This window comes from Camellia sinensis, chromosome 3, assembly GCF_055761805.1.
Source record: "Camellia sinensis isolate YWXY chromosome 3, ASM5576180v1, whole genome shotgun sequence".
Taxonomy (NCBI): domain Eukaryota; kingdom Viridiplantae; phylum Streptophyta; class Magnoliopsida; order Ericales; family Theaceae; genus Camellia; species Camellia sinensis.
Window position 1 is genome coordinate 78,375,642 of NC_138963.1, and position 19,897 is coordinate 78,395,538.

Consider the following 19,897-nt stretch of genomic DNA (forward strand, 5'->3'; position numbering starts at 1 on the left):
AAAAATACATAATATATACCACAAAATAGGTAACAAGTACCACACAAACAAGTAACAAGTGCATATACCATAAATTTCCTTAAATATTAGAGATCAAAAAAAAAAAAAAAATTATCAAAAATTTTAGCGTTGCACAAAACTCATGCCACGCTGGTCTTCTTGTCAGCCCTTAGCATCCATACTTACCAACCAAGAGAATTTCTAACCCACAAATAACAACCCCCCAAACCCCCCCCCCCCCCCCCCCCCCCCCCCCCCCCCCCCGCAAAAAAAAAAAAAAAAAGAAAATAAATAAAAAAAGAAACAACTTTTATTCATCTCTTGTATCCTTCAATTTATAAATATATTTATGCTTTTTCTTTTGGGTTTTCGTTGTTTGTTGTAAGGAACCATTCAATAAATTTTTTTATTTTTTTGGCTTAATACTTTCACAAGGGTGTTTTTCAACAAAAATATTTGTTATAGGAATTTTTGATGGACCAATCTTTTGTGCACAATTGTGTGATTATGTGAAACAGTAATCAAAACAAAGCAATAAGCAAAAACTGAAAAAAAAAAAAAAATTTATAGCAATTTTTGATGGACCAATCTTTTGTGTACAATTGTGTGATTATGTGAAACAGTAATCAAAACAAAATAATAAGCAAAAATTGAAAAACAAATCTTAATGAAATTATCGAAAAACTGAATTCAAAAAAAAAAAGAAAAAGAAAAAAGTCAGATCAAATCAAATATTTAACACTTTCTCTTTAAGACATATTTGTTCATTGCATGCTCACACTTGGAAACCCCTTGATTGGCCAATTATGACAGGAGTAACTGCACAATCCAAGATCAACGATCATAGATGGGAATGAATGCCCTTAAAATTGTTCCAACACTACAAAAAATTCACTTTTGGCGTTTAATGTTTTTGTCACCAAAAGCATTAATTTTAGTCGTCGAAATGATTTGTCGACCAAAAATTCTGGTCGCTGGCTTTGTCGCGGCTACATCGTCGGCGAAGGTATTGGCGACTTTAGTCGCTAAAAATCCAACATAATGGTGACTAATCTTTTAGTAGGCAAAAAAGGCAATAATTAGCGACTAAAGCACTGTTGGTCGCTGATGATGAAGCATTGGCGACTAAGATATTAGTCGCCCAAAGGGAACATCAATACATCTTCAGCTACTAAATCTTTTGTCGCCAAAAAATTCAATTATAAATGGCGACCAAATTAATAGTCGCCAATAGTGTCATTTTTAGCCACTAAAGATTTTGTCGTGGAAAGGTTATTCTAGTTTTAGCTACTATACAGTTTAGTCGCCAAAAGTGTTTTCAGTTTTAGCTACTAAACAATTAGTCGCCAAAACTATTTTCAATTAGTTTTAGCTACTAAATATTTAGTTGCCAGAAGATTTATTTCTACTTTTTGGCTACCAATTTTTTTGTCACCAAAAATGTCATTTTTTATTTTTGTTTTGTTTTTTTCATTTTAATAATTTTTTTCAAAACCTGTATATATCCACCGTAACCTGTAATAGGTATACAACCAAATCAATATATATTATCACTTATTCCGTAATGCATGTTTCACTTACAACCATCAAACAAAAAAGAACACCTTACAATGTAAACTTATATACAAACCAACTAATATATTCTAATTACAAATAATAACGCCATACATTCCAACTATGTTACCAAAACAATGTCCTCTATACACAAAACATTGTTACTATACTATGCATTGTAATGACATTTTGCATGGTACAAATTACCATGGTAATATGTACCACGACAAAAGGTAATCTATATATACCACCAGAGCAATTAATACAACTTCCAAAAATACTATGTAACGCGTGCTAAAATTATATGTACGATTCATCCAATTTTCACACAAAAAGCTGAGGACAACCCAAAACTTCCCAACTTTGCAAAACTATGAATTATCTACCGGACAAAAAAATAGAAGATCCACATGTCAATGCCAAAAGCCATCTACACAACAAAAATGACACCCATTAGTTCCATTGTAAACAAAAATTTTCAACAAAAAGTATGTACAAATGTTTGAGGGGGCAGGACCCCACTTGATGCGCCCTTCCCTCCGCACCTGGCATCATGTATGTAAGCATAAACAAAAAAAGGATGAACCACAAAAAAAGGATGAACCACATGAGTTTACAGTTTACAGTTGTATGTAAGCATAAACAAAAAAAGGTTAAAGCTGAATGATCACCACAGATTCACAGTTGCCATGAAAAGATTATGACACCGGTCTCGTTTATTAGCTCCAACAGTTTCTGAATTTTTATTCAGCTTCACAGTCATTCTTTTGTTGAGCAAAACAATTAAAATTCCAATTCAACATGACTGATGTTCAGCCACAACAGTGATCCTGTAACAAATGAGGTGTATATAGGCCATGTGTTTCGCAGCATCATACAATTTCAAGAGTGTATTTATTACCCAGTAACTTGTAAATTTCACATTTCCAAGATTTGTTTCTCACACTTAAAATCTAACATCTAAATCTCCACAATGATCAACAAACCTTCCACTTTCTAGGTCATTACGGTAACTACAATTCCTAAGCAGTCAACAACCAATAATTTTTATTCCTGAGCAGTCAACAACCATCTGGGTTCTCTCTAAGAACAGAGAACTGCTTCAGCTTGCAATACCAACCAAACACTATTATCCACCAATAAGAACACAAGTTATCATATATACTGCATGCAGACTCTTTATCATGGATGGCCAAGTTAGAAGTACTTGGCAAGTTGGAAAAAACTAAATATAAGGTCACAATTTATCCAACCATGACTAGATAAAGACAGAGACTCAAAAAAAAAAAAAAAAAAAAGAAAAAAGAAAAAAGAAAGAAGCTTCTAGGAATCCACTCATAACGCTCACCATCAAATTTGATCCACGTGAACTGGAACCTATAATCAGGAGATAAACTGGGCAAGACACTTGGTTTTCTTCACAAAATCCATGAATCATTGAGCCATATTACCATTATGATAACCGAGTCTCAGATAGTAGACATAAAAATATTACAACTGTGTCAGCACTGAGCAGAAACACCCTATTGAAAGGAACCATAGTGCCCAACAGGCACATCTAGCACTATGACCTCTAGTCTTGACGACTGTTCAACCATACTCTAAGATCCTTCAAAAAATTGGCAAATTGTTGTCCTTCAATACAAAACAAAATTGGACTTCTAGCTAGAAAAAACCTGGTCAGTCTAGAGCTCTGCTAAAAGTGCCACTAAAGATACTCATGATACTGACTTATCCTTTAAATTCAAAGCAAGCAATTAGAGTTATGGTTAGCTTTTTTATGGGAGAGGCGGTTTTTCATTGCAGTAATGGTTCTAATTGTGCTTCACAATCTGACATAAGTAATGAACAACCTCAATGGGGAACCATGACAAGTTTTAATATATATTTATAAGCTTATATATGCGTTTGTCACGGAAACCCCCAACGTACGCATGCTAATAACGTCCCACAGGTCCTATTTGACATGAGAAAGATACCCGTGGCATCCATAGAGTGCTTCAGGGGCTGTTTTGAATTTCCGGCCCCAAAAGGCATTTTTCGGCTAAGTTTATGGCGTTTACCACGCCAACGCCCAACGTACGTGTGCTAATTACGTCCCGTCTATCCCCACAAGTCGTATTTGACATGCGGAACCTACCCGTGCTGTCCCTACAGTGGTTCAGCGGTTGCTTTCAATTTTCGGCCCCCAAAGGCCTTTTTTCGGCTAAGTTTACGACGTTTTTCACGCCAACTCCCAACGTACATGTGCTAATTACGTCCCGTATGTCCCCACAGGTCTTATTTGACACAACGAAGCTACTCGTGCCATCCCTACAGTGGTTCGAGGGCTGCAGTTCTAACCCTGTGGAAATGGATCTTTTGAAAAGAGTTTGAAGGATCCCTTTTTACTATTCCCATGGTGTTGTCTTTGGACCTCTTTCCTTGCTGTAGATTTGCTACTCACTAGTTTATGTTTGTCCCATCGCTGATGCTGATTGCAGTTAATCATGTTGCAACAATCATATATTTTAATCCTTCAATCAAATATTGGATCTACCTTCAGTTTTTCATTGCGGCTCATTTTTAATCTGACCTAAAGAAAAATAAGCCTTAATTATATTCTCAGGTTGACTGTTTGTAAGATCATTTCCTCAGTTGACTTCAATCATGTCCTCCATCACAGCTTATTTTTTACCTTTCCCATGTCCTTTTTGGCATCTCCAAGCTCAATCAAGATTTTCTTCCATTCTTTTTCTAGTACAATCAATAGTCTAGGTTGCACATGGTTGAACCTTTCTAGACAACTTGCTCTCCTCTTCTCTTCAACCAGTGTTGCTTCATACATTTTCCCTCTTTGTTAAGTACCACTTTTAATTCCATTAAATGCATTGCACCGTTACGAAGCAACTCCAGTGCTTAATTTAGTTTTACTTCATCCAAATAGAAGGTGCAGTCTCTTCAGCATTAACAGAGGAACCTAATTTTGTTGTGACCTTGTTTTCCAGAAGGACTCCCATACCTTATAAACCTTTTGACCTTTATCTATTATTAATATTTTTATCTATTATTAATATCATTATTTATTAATAATTTTGTAAAAACTTACTTGGATCCTTGTACGCACATTTGAAATTTTATACACATGTTCTTGATAAGATTGATTTGTTTGACATTAAATTAACAATTCTTGGTTTGTGCTGGGCTTACTTTTGGATTGTACACTTGTGCCCTTTATGTAAAGAGATGTTTATACCTCAACATGTTCTATTATATGTTTATTGGGAATGTATAAAAATTTCTATAGGTTTTAGTTTTTGTTTCTAAACATTTCCAGACGTTTATATTTTTATGAGCAACCATGGACAATTACATTTTATGATGATTCTTGCTTGTCTGCCTTGATGTCTCAGCCAGAGAAGAAGTATTCTATTCCTGCAGTTCAATATCCTGAGGTTATACCTACTGTTGACCCATACATTACTGTAGGAAAGCTCAAGTTGATCCAGACAGAAGGGACTTTTTCAAGGGCTGTTTTTGAGGTACTGAATGCCTTCCAAATGTGAGCCACTTTGGAATGGTTCAGTATGTTCAATACAAATTATTTGATTTGCATGTGTCTTTTTAATTTTTTTAATGCATTTATGTATTTGATTAATTAGACAATTTTGGAAGCAATTTTGGAAGCAGTGGTTACCTTACGGAAATCAGATTACGGTCCGTCTGCTGCAAAGTCTACTCATATTATGCCTCAAAACCTGTTCGAAACACATAACAAAAAAAAATTTGCATAGCAACTTTAGAAAACAATTCTATGCCAATATGATCCATATTTTTGTAGAACTTGCATTAGCTTATCAATAAAATTATGTTTACCGAATAGTAGGATGACCATCTGAACCCTGCAAGAGGGTTGTGAGCCGTGACACCACGTCGTTCAAATGATTGAGTTGTACTTGTTGTGCCTTCCGTGCTTTTTTTCCTTCTTCAATTTGTTTCATTAGCTCATTTCTTTCTCTCATAATTTCCTCCCTATCTCTTTGGCGCTCCTTTTTCTCCTTGACCAACTCCTCATGATCTCTTTGGCGCTCCTCTTTCTCCTTCAGCAACTCCTCGTGATCTCTTTGATGCTCCTCACGAAGAACCTCTAGTTCCGCTCTCATTGACTCCATATGTTTATCACGTGCTCGTGCCGCACTGGAAACTGTTGAAGAGGGTTGCAGGCCTATCCCACATCCACGCAAGTAATTTTTTTTTTCCCGAGCACTTGCCTTGACAGTTCTTCGTGGGTCAATGGCAACCCCGCATCGGTGGCTACGACATGTAGATTCACCATATCATCCTGTCATGGGAAAAAAACAATAAAGTCAAGATGGTTGAAGGAATTGAAAACAACTTTACTAATATGTCTGCAACAAAATTAGTTTCAACATTCAATACTCACATGTAGCTCACCACATTTGGGGTCAATCCAGTCTCTCGTCTTCTTGGACTTGTGTGATTTCTTATAAAATTCAGGGAAATCTATTTCTCCATCCTCATTTGCCTATTAGGTTTGAAAAAATTCCATTGATGAAGTAGTACATAGTAATATTCAAAATGAAGAAGAATCAATCATCCATTACATTACTAAACAAATAACTACTTCTCACCATAAGCGACCATTGCTATAGGAAATGATCGCGATCCACTTGTATGATTGTAGGGGAGCATACCCCTATTTGCTTTACCAGCTTTAGAGCGTTTCTAACAAGAAAAAAAAAAACAAAAAACAAAATTACAAAAATAAAATAATTAGTAAAGAATTTTTATTTATATTCACATAAATGAATTTCAAGAATAGGGTTTCTAATTAATTTGTTACCAAGTGAGATTCGTCTTTCCAAGCAACATCAATAAGATATTTCCAGTCGTCCAAGCTCACTCCACTAGGTGGATGACTATAGGGGTCATCAACACCCTTTTCCTCAAGTTCGAGGAACTCTTGCTTTAGATTGTACCTCCAATCCTTGTATAGCAAATTTGCCTTTCTATCGAGGATTTGTTGAGCTTGTTCATCATTATCAAAATCATCGCCGATAACAAACTTGTCCTACAAACTTAATAAGAAAATTAGTACATCAATTAATTTAAGCAATTACAAATAACATAATAATTTAAGCAAGATGAATCTCATACTAGCATCGCTTGAATGACCGCATCTTTGGTACTTTGATCGATTTTTCTCCATGACTTCAGGCTCTGAAGAGGGCACAACTGTCTAATTTGCAATCTCAACTCATTTGTCGCTGGGGTTGCATTCCCTCCTGTGATTGCGTTCAACACACGATTGGCATACACATGTAATTTCTCTCCTTTTTTCCTAGCTATTCTTTTTTGCACTCCTTTGCCTAATGTATGTCCTCGTGCACGAATCAACCTTTTTCGCCCTGCCACAAAAGGGGAAGCAAGTCACAAATTACAAACAAATTTAATGAACTCAACTAGTATGAGTTGCTGCTTCATTTTTTAAAAAAAGAAACACATATAAACATTGTAACAACAAAGACATAATTAGTGACTATCAAACTAATACCATTAATCATAAGTGTACAGCCCTTGGTTTCTTTTAAGTTTAGAACTCAACTAAATCAATGAACTTTATGTACAACAAAATTTACATATTTTAATTTTAAATATGTAAAGCACAATAAAGCTATAATACCACCTCAACCAACTATAGGCCAACCAAAGAGTGCATGTGTTGCCTCTGTTAAACTTGAGATACAAATATGATTTTCTTTCCTTTCTTGGACATAATTGCATAACCATGCACAACTGATCCGTTCCTTACCAATCAGTGTATCTCCAACAAAATGAGTTGAAGGGTTGGGCACTATAGGCAGGATATGTGGTCACTAAGGCATTCACATTGACTAACAAGATTAACAAACAGATTAACCTACAGATGAACAAAGGCATTCCTTACCAATCAGATTAACAAGGTATTCACATTTTCTTTGTTTTTCTTTCTATTTATGGGGTTTTCATTGCCTTAAAGACCTGACTTATGCACCCTAAAAAAAAGAAAAAAAAGATTTGTAAACAACTAAGTTCAATGCTCTTACCCACGCCACCTTGCTGCGTCTTCTCCACAACTATTTGTGTATCATTTGGTGGCTGCGTCTCATCAGTGAACGTCAACGGGGTGCCAATAATTGCTGGACATGCTTCGGAGGCTGATAATACGTTACCACTTGTTGTTGTCTTCCGCCGTCCCGTCTTGATTCCAGAAACCATGGTACCTACATAAAAACATAAGAAAATTACATGAGTAATAAACGTCACATACATCATTTACATACATTTACATATTTTTGACATACATAAATTTACATACATTTACATAAACCTCACATACATAAATGTCCAAACATCATTGGATGTTTAAATGTCATTATTTCTTTGACAACCAATCATAGATAGGATACAACAGCCAGCAGATTAAGCAGCCAACAGATTAAGCAGATTAACCATGATTAAGCAGATTAAGCAGCCAATGAATTAAGCAGCCAGCAATAAAACAGCAATAAAACTAAAATAGCACCCAAGTAAATCTTTCGATTCACGTAGCCTATACACCAATTTGAGGTGCTTTATTCAACAAATACCAAGATTAATAATACTAAAATACAAGCATATGGAGGTATGAAATTCGTGAATAACAAGATCCAAACTTTATTTCCAGTAGGTTTGTTATTTAGAATGTATATAAACCAATATCCCGAGAACTAGACACCCAGTTAAAAACTAGTGGCATGAACTAACCAAATCAAGCCTACCATTGAGTTGGTCAATCTCACCCCAAAATATGAATGGGCTCTACACTAGGATTGCACATAACTTGTTTGTTTTATTGAGTGATCTGGTGTGGGATTCTAATGATCCAATATATCAAGCTTGTGTAGTAATTTTTCCATCTAACAGGCTTTGTGCGCATGATCTAATCAAGCAGCGTTCGAGGTTGAAAAAAAACTATCAAGCTCTAAATTAACATTGAGCTTGGCTTGAGCATCTTTTCTACAATCACAATCAAGCCCCCAGTCAGACCCACCTTTAGCCAAGCTTAACTCCCTTGATTCATCATCTTACCATCCTACTGAGCACTTCCAGATAACCAGTAATAATCACCTTTGAAGAGACGATCTGGTTCACTTTTCCATTTATGCAAGAATTGATCAAGATCAAAACAATGACAATGAGAAGCTAGAAGCCATGTGATGTAAAAATTACACCCTCATAGGCATTGTGCACATTGTATTAGTACCTTACCAAAATAGGACACACCAACATTGTCAAACAAAATAACTGGAAATAAATGAACCAAACTCCATATGGAATAATGCAACCGGTGCAACTAGAAATATATATATATGTATGGACAATGTTTTGATTAATAATCCAATGCTACAATTTTTTGCCAAGTAGTATTAATTATGTCATCTAATTTTAGATTCACTCTGTCATGTGCAACACAAAGCATATGTAAACACCTTTTTCCCTAGGTTTCTATACATTTTGGCTAGACATAGAAACCCTCAACGAGTGAAAACAACTTAGACATCCTATTAAATCCAACACAAGAATAGAAGAATATATAATGATAACTAGAGGTTCATTATTCTTCATGCCTCTTTCGCAATGTCAAGCATCCTACAATCTACTAGAACTTCCATTTACAAGGGGCATGCTTTGAATCACATATCACAGCACTTAGAAAATAAGCATATTGGCACACACAGCATAAGAAACATCATCATAATGATCCTTATAATCAGAAACAGAAGAACAAGATTTAGAACTTTCAGAATAGCCTAGTGATTGTTAAACCATTACTAGGAACATACTCAGTTATGCAGGAGGATACAAGCTAGATATGTCTTATAAACTGCCATTACGACACATGATTCACCTAAAGAACATATCATTATTTCATCACTCAGGGATACTACATTACTAAAGCTGTTGATTGAAGATAATTCTATGCACTAAAGCAAAATACCAGAAGTGCAATTGCAAGATGTAAAATAGTTTGTGTTGAGATTGCCAGCTGCTACATCAAGTAAACTATCTGCACTGCACATGCAAGTCCATCTATCTTCACTAGATTCTGCTATAGCAAGAGAAGAAGAAGAAGAAAAATAAATAAATAAATAACTAAAGTATTGAATTTATGAAAATGACAATCACTGTATACTATAGGAAAGGTCATACGTTTATCAGAATCCTATTGTAACAGTACCAAAGAGTTATGGGTTTGATCTCATTATTTCCATCAGATGTATGGTCAAGTTTGTAACTAACGGTATTAAAGCTAACACCAAATTTTGTGTTTGAATCTACCTAGAAGAGGGCTTTCCTAAAAAGGACTCTTCCTAAAAAGGACTCTGATATGCTAGAGTGAGAGCCACCTAAAGTGAGAGCACCCAAGGATATCAAGTACAGAATCATGGGGACATATCATGGTCCCAACTTGAATCATTTGGCATATAGGTCAGGTTCATAACACCTACCAAAAAGGATGACTATTTTATGTATTGCAACATAAAAAAATACATAGACTCTATGAAAGTGCCCACCAGTGAAGAACATACTCTTGACTGTTTCAAGAGTGTGGGAAAATCTGCGAAATGGGACAGTAGACTGCATGGTAAATCTGACTTCACTACGAATTTGCTTTTCAATTTTCAGCCAAAGTTCATAGAAATCGTACAGGAAATTAATTACAAGGGTATTAAATTCATAGAATATGAATGTAGTTGGGAAATTGGGGTCCAAACAAGAAGAAGAAGGAGATGAAGAAGAAGAACAAGAACAAGAAGAAGAACAAGAAACAAGACATAATTAGTCTACTTACAATTTAAGACATAATTAGTCTAACCAAGAGCAGAATTTGAAATTCAAATTACAAGGTTCATCAATTAAAGAGGTTGAACATTGCACAAAATTATGGAATTGTACATAACATCTCAGAACGTATGAATTTCAGAACAAACACCGCATTGTTAATTGCCCCCCATTACATCAACAAAACAAGCCGGACAAACAAACAAAGTTCATTAACAATGTACTTAGAGAACACATAAAGTAATTTTACCACAAAGTGAGTTAAAACTCTAGGTCCGTATTTGTATCTGTATCAAAATCACTTTGTATCTTATCTTCTTCTTCGTCATCACCTGCGATTGTTAGTTCATCATCGTCGTCACAGATGAAAGCATCATCCATAACATCCCTAGGTTGTACACGCTTTTTGGACTGAGAAACTTCCATTGAAATAATTTCAGGTTCAATGTCATCCCGACGCAAAACAACATCATCATCAATAGGCTCAGTTGGTACAATGGTAGTGGTTTCATCTTCTTGCAACACTTCATCAAATTCTGGCACATCCAGCTCTGGCACATCCCAAATTCATCGATGTTGAAACTTTTCTACGACTTGCCAATTCGACCCTAACTTCGTATCATGAACATAGAAAACTTGTTGAACTTGGCTTAGGAACACAAACAAGTCATCTTTATACCATCAACTTCTTACATCAACAGTTGTCACATGTGGTTCGACACGTAAAGTTCGACTACTACCGGTGTTATACCATTCACATTGGAACAAAACAACCCGATGTCCAAACAAATATGTCAGTTCCCACACTTTACAAAGGTAGCCGTAGAACTTTATCAATTGGCCTTCGTGGTCGCCTTCCACTACCAACCCACTATTTTGACATTTATGACGGTTATCACGGTCGATAGTATGGAATCGGACGCCATTAGCAATGCATCCCGAATACGTGTTCACTAAGGCATTAGGTCCATTGGCTAATGACCACATCTCATCGGTTGCTTCGGGTGACTTTTGATTTCACAATTGGTTCATCTACACAAAAAAGTATGTCATGTTAATTCAAACTTAGAATAATGTAACATTATCTGTAAACTATACACTAACGAGTTTTAGCTTACGCAATCTTTGAACCATTTAGGAAATTCTTTGCATTGTCGCGTTACAATGTTGCAATGTTGCAATCACTTCCATACGTTTGTTGCAACACGAGCTTGTGTTCCCTACTTAATACAATGTAATTCATAAGTAATTGGAATAATGAAGACTTTAAAAAAAAAAAACCATGTACAAAATGTATGTTGCATATATGATGAGGAATCATACTCTAGATATTCGTCCACTTTCAAACTACTATGTAGGACAAACCAATGAGCCAATTCACGGTCAGTTATGGACACATCAATTGCCCTTGGGAGTTGACCAAAAGGACGAACATTTTGAGTGAAAATCGCCAACCCAGGCCATTGTCACCCCCATCATAGTTCATTTCTTCCCTGTTAAACATCGTTTCAACTCCATCCAAGTACATTGAACAAAACGTCATGCACTCTTTCGATATGTAACCCTACGCAACGGAACCTTCTGGCCGAGCTTTATTGCCCACAAATCCTTTAAGAAGTCCGAGCATCCTACATGTAAACATCAGCCTGATCGTTAGTATGATCATATTGAACTATATTTACATGAAAAAAGCACCCGCATCGTAGTTATACCTCTCAATAGGATACATCCATCGATATTGCACGGGCCCTCCAACCATAGCCTCATAAGGCAAATGAATTGCTAAGTGGACCATGACATCAAAAAAAGCAGGAGGAAAAATCTTCTCAAGCTTACAAAGTATAAGTACGATTTGTTCTGGCAATTTCTCCAAATCAGTCACCCGCAATGTCTTTGAGCACAACTGTTTGAAAAAAGTTCCCAACTCAAACAATGTGGTCCAATCTCGGTAGGAAGGTATCCTCGCATCCCAATGGAAAGAAGTCGTTGTAGAAGGACATGACAGTCATGACTCTTGAGGCCAACTAACTTACCACCATTCGCGGTGACACAATTGGATACATTTGCCGCATAGCCATCAGGATACTTAATCGATTTCAAGAAATCAGAAAACCCTTGTCTCTCTGCCAGGGACAATGTGTACAATGCCGGAGGCTTCTCGAAAGAGTCATTCGCATGCCTTATCAAGTGTAACTCCTTTTGTATTCGCATGTCCTCCAGATCCAAACGTGCTTTCTCTGTGTCCTTGCTCTTGCCATCTATGCTCAATAGTGTCCCAAGCAGATTGTCACATATATTCTTCTCTATGTGCTTTTCCAATAGGGTAAGTCAAACAAAATGCTTCTTTTTGTCCAATTTGGAGTTGGCTTTTCAGTCCTTTGTCTTTTTTGGTTGGTTGGATGCTTTTCATACGGCTTGTACGTTCCCAAATTAATTTGCTCCAGTATTTGTTCTCCCGATAACTCCACGGGTTTGGACCGATTCTCAATTTCACCGTTGAATAGCCTACTTCTTCGCCAATTATGGTTCTCAGGTAAGTACCGCCGAGCACCCATATACCCTATCTTACTTCGCAAACTCTGAGATGAAGCATCCATGTTACAATTAGGGCATGCCAAGTAACCTTTTGTACTCCAACCAGACAAGGAACCATATGCGTGGAAGTCATTGATGGTCCACATGACTGCTGTATGCATTGTAAATATTTGGCCATTTGAGGCATCATATGTTTGCACACCATGCTCCCACAGATTAGTTAACTTTTCTACTAATGGTTGCAAGTAAACATCGATGTCTCTTCCAGGTGCGAATCGTCCGGGAATAAGCAATGACATCATGACAAATGGATCTTTCATACACTTCCATGGGGGTAGATTGTAAGGCATTAAGATTACGGGCCACATACTGTAAGATGTACTCATATTTCCGAATGGATTGAAACCATCTGTGGCAAGCCCTAGCCTTACATTCCGAGGATAAGCAGAGAATGTAGGATGCAACCTATCAAAATCCTTCCATGCCTCACCATCAGCTGGATGTCGTAATACTCCATCATCCACACGCTTATCTTTGTGCCATCTCATAAATGTGGCTATTTTTTTCGACATGTACAACTCTTCAACCTCGGTGTCAAAGGAAAGTACCTCAGTATTTTGTGTGGAATTTTTTTACCCGTCTTGTCATTCAACTTGTATCTACACTCCGTACATGTAGGGCAATTCTCCAATGTGGCGTTGTTCTTCTAAAATAGAGTACAATCATTCTTGCATGCATGAATGGTCTCATATCCCAAACCCAATTCACGTAAGAACTTTTTCGCTTCATAAAGGGTCCATGGAACAGTTTCATCACACTTTGGTAGAATGTCTTTGAAAACTTGCATAACCATATTGAAAGATTTGTTGCTCTATTTATTATACACCTTCAAATGAAGCATCTTAATTACGAAGGACAAGATGAAGAACTTTTCACACTCGGGATATACTTTGCGTTGAGCATCATCGAACAACTTCATGAACTTCAACAAATTATGCCTCTCCGAACTAGTACGGTCTTCGTCGATATGATCATCCATGAGACCACTCATGTAAATCTCTTCTAACGTGGTAGGAAGTTCACCCATATTTTCGTGATTGTCTATCATTCCAGGTTCGTTGCTTTCAGTATCATCGTTTCGCATACTAGGATGATCACGAAACATGAGAACATGTTCCCCATGGTGCAACCAAGTTCGATAAAAAATTGCGATTCCTCTTCAAATCAAGTGGAACCGTACAACGTGTCGGCTAAATTTTGTGCCGTTCAAGCAATCAACACAAGGACAACGAATTTCTTCTTGCGGTCCTAAATTCTTCGTAGCGAACTCAATAAATGACTGAACACCCTGTACATACTCTTTACTTTTGAGCAGATCTTTTATCATCATCCAACTCTTGTCCATTATTGGAACAGTACACATGAACCAAAGATGAACCTGGGAATGGACGGCAATTTGGAAAAGTACTCTGTAATGGAAGAGAGCTTAAGTAAGTTTAAGGGTTCGATTAGCATTTTTTTTTGATGTTTACCGAAATAGTAATAATAGATCGGGATGTTTTGCCTATTTGTCAATTGCATATAGTTGGCTAATTTCAGTAGTAACTCGGCATGTATTCATACGCTAATGTGACATACATGAACAATTCTATGTGAAGTCATCTTAGAGGGAGACATATAATTGTAACCAAATTTAAAGAGAAATTAAATTTCATATTCAATATAGATAGGACGTTAATAGATAACAGTAAATACATGTTGTAAACATAAATTTTATGGAAATCAGATGGGTAAAACAAAAGTAATGAAATTTTAAAGTTTTGAAGCATTGAAAAAAATGCGAACATAAATCTAATAATTTGTATTGTTCTATACTAAAAAAGTGTGTGAACAAATTTATGGTTTGTTGGCTACACTAGATTATCCTCTGTTGTTTCTATGGAGTTGTAAAGGTCTACCACAATTTTTATTCATTAGGCCATTGATTAATCACACATTTTAATCCTAAGGCAAATTGTTTGTGGTTCTCTCTCAAACTATTTCTGGCTACATTATTAAAGGCATTACGGTATGCAACTGAAGCTAATAAAATGGACACACTCCGATAATGATATTTGAAGATTGAGGGGCATATATAATACACAAATCTGGGCCATTCCCTCTTAATCTAGGCCATTCACTTAATCTGAATTTTGATGAAGTTGATGTTGGGTTGTTTAGTGACTCTTTGGTGTCCAACAGCCTCTGCCTTCAGAATGGAAGTTATCATCGTCAGCTGCACCTGTCAAATTTGAGCGACTAAACTCCTAGTTTTTTTTTAATGGTTGCCACTACTTTGAATGTAAACCTTAGTTATATCCTCTGTTTAGTTATCTTGTTATTTTACTTTTATTTTTCCATATACTACTACTAAATCCATAGTGGATCTTATACTTCCTTGTTTGATTTTCATTATGAACAAAGACATCAAATTTAACCAACAAATAAAATTATTTGTTCTATTACTCTAAATTTGAGTGTTTTGATTACATTCAAAACATATGTTGTTGTAAATGTTGGGAACAACATAAATAGGATTTGAATCATCAGAGCAAAAAAAAAAAAAAAAAAAAAAATTATAAGGAAATGAGAATGAATTTTTTTCCAAAGAAAAGTTACCTTAAATCTCCAAAAAGCACAGCAGAAGGAACTGGATTGTCACATTAAGGTCCTTAGCTTACTTAGACTGTCACTTTAAGCACAATAGAAGGCTTTCTCCCCTCACTAACACACAAAACAAGCTACAACATTAAAAGCCATTTCTAGTATTATAGATTACCAATCACATAAACAGAGAGCTCCAACCTAGGAAATATTGTTCCATTGATTACAAAAATTTGTCAATTATCCGAATTCCATAAAAGCATCATTGAACCAAAAATAAAAAAAATAAAAATAAAAATAAAAACATTCACATAATTATGGAATTTACATGATGAGGTCTATATACATTGCTTGAATTGAAGATACCAATTCTTTAGGATTTTGTATCATATCCCATGTTTGAACTTTTGGATTAGGAGGGGATAGTACAATCCTATATTATCCTATCACATGTTTGTTTGAAATTACTAGACATTTACTACATGGTGTAAAACATAGATGGAGTCTTTTAAATCTTTTTACATGTTACTCCACAGTAGATGGGGTCTTTTACATCTTTTTACTGGACATTTACACAGTATAGTTCTCAACTTTTGAGTGTTCTAATATGGCTGCAATGAGCTGCTGTCTTCAAAATCTAGGACTCTGGTATTCACTTGTAGTTAAAACACAAATGTGGACTCAAAAAAAAAATCTAGTCACCAGAAAATTGAATGCTTTTTAAACAGCTAATAGATCTTACGACTGATTCATTATTTCACAAACAAAAAACACAACAAAAATCACAACATCTGCATTACCTCCAGGGATTTTGATAACATAGACCACTACAATTTGTTGCATTGAGAATGAATAGCAGGTGACTGTAGCTAAAACAGAGATCTGCCAACATCTGGCGCTTAGATCCACGGAAGGAACCATACTTTTTTTTGTTGTTGTTGAGGATATTGACATAATTATATTATAAACTAATAAAATTCAAGAAGACGATTTTCAATTTCCCACTTGATAGCCTCCATGCATGCTCGAGATTTTGCTGCTATAAGGGGATGGCAAATGGATTTGCCTTGCTTCCTGACCAATAAGAACCTTAGTGTATAACAAACCCAACCAACAGCAACTTTTGCCTCATTCTCTGTCCTTCCAAGCTCCATCAATTATCAAGGTATGGACGTGCAATGCTGGAGTGTTAGCAGTAGTATTCATTAGTAGACAAGGCCTACTATATAACCCAGTGGTATTTACATCTGTATTTGAGGGCTCAGGTGGATGAATAAGACTTTTCCTCTTTACAGATACATACAACTCTTGCACCAAATTTATTGATTGTATTGGGTTCATTAAGGTATTTTTAAATTCTACACTATTTCGTTGTAACCATACAACCCACAGTACAGTTATGGATTGAAGCAGAAGATATTCATCCTTAACCTATTCCACCCATTGCGTAAACCATTCCTTAAAGCTCAAAGGTTCTCCAGCCAAGAAGTCCAATCCTAAAGATGACCCTCGCCAAATTCTTTGAGAATAAGAACACGTCAATGAAACATGCTCCATGGTTTCATTATCAGCTAGACACCTACAATAGATAGTATCTAAATTCATCCCTTTTCCCCTTAGATTCCAACAAATTGGCAAAATATTGTACAAGCATTTCTAGATAAAGATACTTCATTTTGTCCTAATTTCATGAACATTACAATGATAACACAAGGAGAGAAAGAACAAGGCAAATTAAAGGGAACACAACCCCAACTCTCAGATCCATTAAAGCAAGTATGGATTTCAAGTGATACAAAATTCAGATAGGCTTAATATCAGCTTTTTAACCTGTTCACAAGTGATGAGAGCAGTAAACACAACAATGATCATCACAACATTCAACTCAAAAAAAAAAATAAAAAATAAAATCAGAAATCGAGAAGCAAAAATCTAAAATCGAGAATCATCACAGCATTCAATTTCCCAACAATGCATATATATATAGGGTTAGTTTGGAATATTCCAGAAACATAGGCATATTCGGTCATAGAGGTGAACAATCCAAAATGGAGAATCAGAAATCCACAATCTGAAATTTCAACCACCCATTCACGAAATCAGAAAAAGTCCTAAAAAATTGATTACAAATTCAACAGAAAAAGAAAGAAAACAAACATTTAAAAACCCTACACAAATCGTGAGACACGGGGATGGGAGAGACAGCGAGAAGGAGATACAAACAGACAGACACAGATCGACAAAGAGAGAGAGAGAGAGAGAGAGAGATGAGAGAGAAATACCTGTAATCAGTGGTGGGGCCGATTTGCAGTGGTCGTGATGGCGAGCGCCGGTGGCTAGCGATGGTGATGATCGGCGGTGGTCAGCGGTGCTGAGGTTTGGCATCGAGTGCTCTGTATGTTGGTGTGTGTGAAACAGAAGAAAAATAATTCTTTGTTAAATATAGGTGCCAATATTAATGAGTTTTCCTCTAAAAAAAATTCGAAGCTTTAGCAACTAAACCATTCTTTATTGCCAAATATCGTCCGCAGCGACTAAAATTTGGTTGCCAAGAAGACCATATTTTGGCTACTAAATTAAAATTTTCGTCGGCAATGTTTAATATACAACGACTAATTTAGTTGTGGTCGCCAAATATTCATCAAAATACTCCCAATTTTTGGCGACAAACATTTTTTGTCGGAAAATGTTATCATACGGCGACTAAATGGAATTTTAGTAGCGTAAAATGGTTGCAAATAGTGACTAAAAACAACTTTGGTCGCCAATAATACTATACGGCGACTAAAAGAATTTAGTAGCTAAAAAGAGTAAATGAATGCCGACTAAAATTCAATTTTGGTCGCCCAATATACTGTTTTTGGCGACTAAAATTGCTTTGGTCACCAATTTTAGACGCCAATTGTGCAGTTTGTTGTAGTGATTATACTAATAACTGGTCATCTATCTTCTCCTTTCAAACACACATTAATATATATTACTTGAGCGTTGTTTTTATGAATGGTAAGTTGGTAAAACTTTTCAAGATGATATAGAACATAGATTGTTAGTAGCTTTTTTTTAGAACAATTTTAAGTGCATTCATTCCCATCTACGATCGCTGATCTTGGATTGTGCAGTTGCTCTTGTCATAATTGGCCAATCAAGGGGTTTCCATGTGTGAGCATGCAATGAACAAATATGTCTTAAAGAGAAAGTGTTAAATATTTGACTTGATCTGACTTTTTTTTTTTTTTTTTTTTTTAATTCAGTTTTTCGATAATTTCATTAAGATTTGTTTTTCAATTTTTGCTTATTATTTTGTTTTGATTACTGTTTCACATAATCACACAATTGTACACAAAAGATTGGTCCATCAAAAATTGCTATAATTTTTTTTTTTTTTTTTTTTTTTTTCAGTTTTTGCTTATTGCTTCGTTTTGATTACTGTTTCACATAATCACACAATTGTGCACAAAAGATTGGTCCATCAAAAATTCCGATAACAAATATTTTTGTTGAAAAACATCCTTGTGAAAGTATTAAGCCAAAAAATAAAAAATAAAAAAAATAAAATTATTGAATGGTTCCTTACAACAAACAATGAAAACTCAAAAGCAAAAGCATAAGTATATTTATAAATTGAGGGATACAAGAGATGAATAAAAGTTGTTTCTTTTTTTATTTATTTTCTTTTTTTTTGGGGGGGGGGGGTGAGGGATACAGCAATGATAGAGACCCCCTTTGTGATCCACACTATTCATGATGTGGACCCCACACATCATGAATGGTGTAGATCAGTAAGAGGGTTGTGGGGGTCCTCCACAAAGGGGGTCTCACTCATTTTTCTTTATGGTATATGTACTTGTTACTTGTTTGTGTGGTATTTGTTACCTATTTTGTGGTATATATTATGTATTTTTGTGACAAATGTTATATAATTTTTTAGTGAAGTTATGAAAATTTGTGATTCATAAATCAAGTTATGTGTGCAGTAATTCTACCAAAAAAATTTGTAACATTTGTTATAAAAATGTGTAATATGTACCACAAAAATACGTAATAGATGCATATAGTACACTAGTGACGACGCCAAAAAATAAATTGAGAGGGTTCAAATTGTCTTATCAAAGTCATTGAACTACCTTGTCAATTTGTTGGCAAATTTTAGGTGTGCATCATATGCACCTTTACTTACGACCTTTGAATCACTAATTATGACATATTGTATTGTTAGTTATGACATAATGCGATATTAGTGAGTGTGTACCATAAAATTTCCCTAATAACAACTATAATATAATATAAAAGTTTGACAATT

General features: G+C 35.5%; 1 protein-coding gene across 8 annotated transcripts; it reads right to left on the reverse strand.

Moving 5' to 3' along the window:
* Positions 1-1,523: 1,523 nt before the first annotated feature.
* LOC114277512 (uncharacterized) lies at positions 1,524-18,106 on the reverse strand. Of its 8 annotated transcripts, XM_082920129.1 has the most exons (13): positions 12,132-12,706; positions 11,743-12,047; positions 11,538-11,639; positions 10,670-11,451; positions 9,575-9,685; positions 7,641-7,817; positions 6,712-6,962; positions 6,398-6,625; positions 6,186-6,279; positions 5,978-6,079; positions 5,410-5,875; positions 5,231-5,291; positions 1,524-1,984 (listed from the first exon to the last, which is right to left on the reverse strand). In XM_082920129.1, the coding sequence occupies exons 5-10, from the start codon at positions 9,654-9,656 to the stop codon at positions 6,072-6,074; spliced, it is 840 nt and encodes a 279-aa protein (XP_082776255.1). In that variant the 5' UTR covers positions 9,657-9,685; positions 10,670-11,451; positions 11,538-11,639; positions 11,743-12,047; positions 12,132-12,706; the 3' UTR covers positions 1,524-1,984; positions 5,231-5,291; positions 5,410-5,875; positions 5,978-6,071. The 8 variants fall into 8 exon arrangements, with proteins under 8 accessions (XP_082776255.1, XP_082776254.1, XP_082776250.1 ...); XM_082920128.1 differs by having other exon boundaries at positions 11,538-12,047; XM_082920124.1 differs by lacking the exons at positions 10,670-11,451; positions 11,538-11,639; positions 11,743-12,047; positions 12,132-12,706 and adding exons at positions 2,226-2,384; positions 17,880-18,105.
* Positions 18,107-19,897: the final 1,791 nt, after the last annotated feature.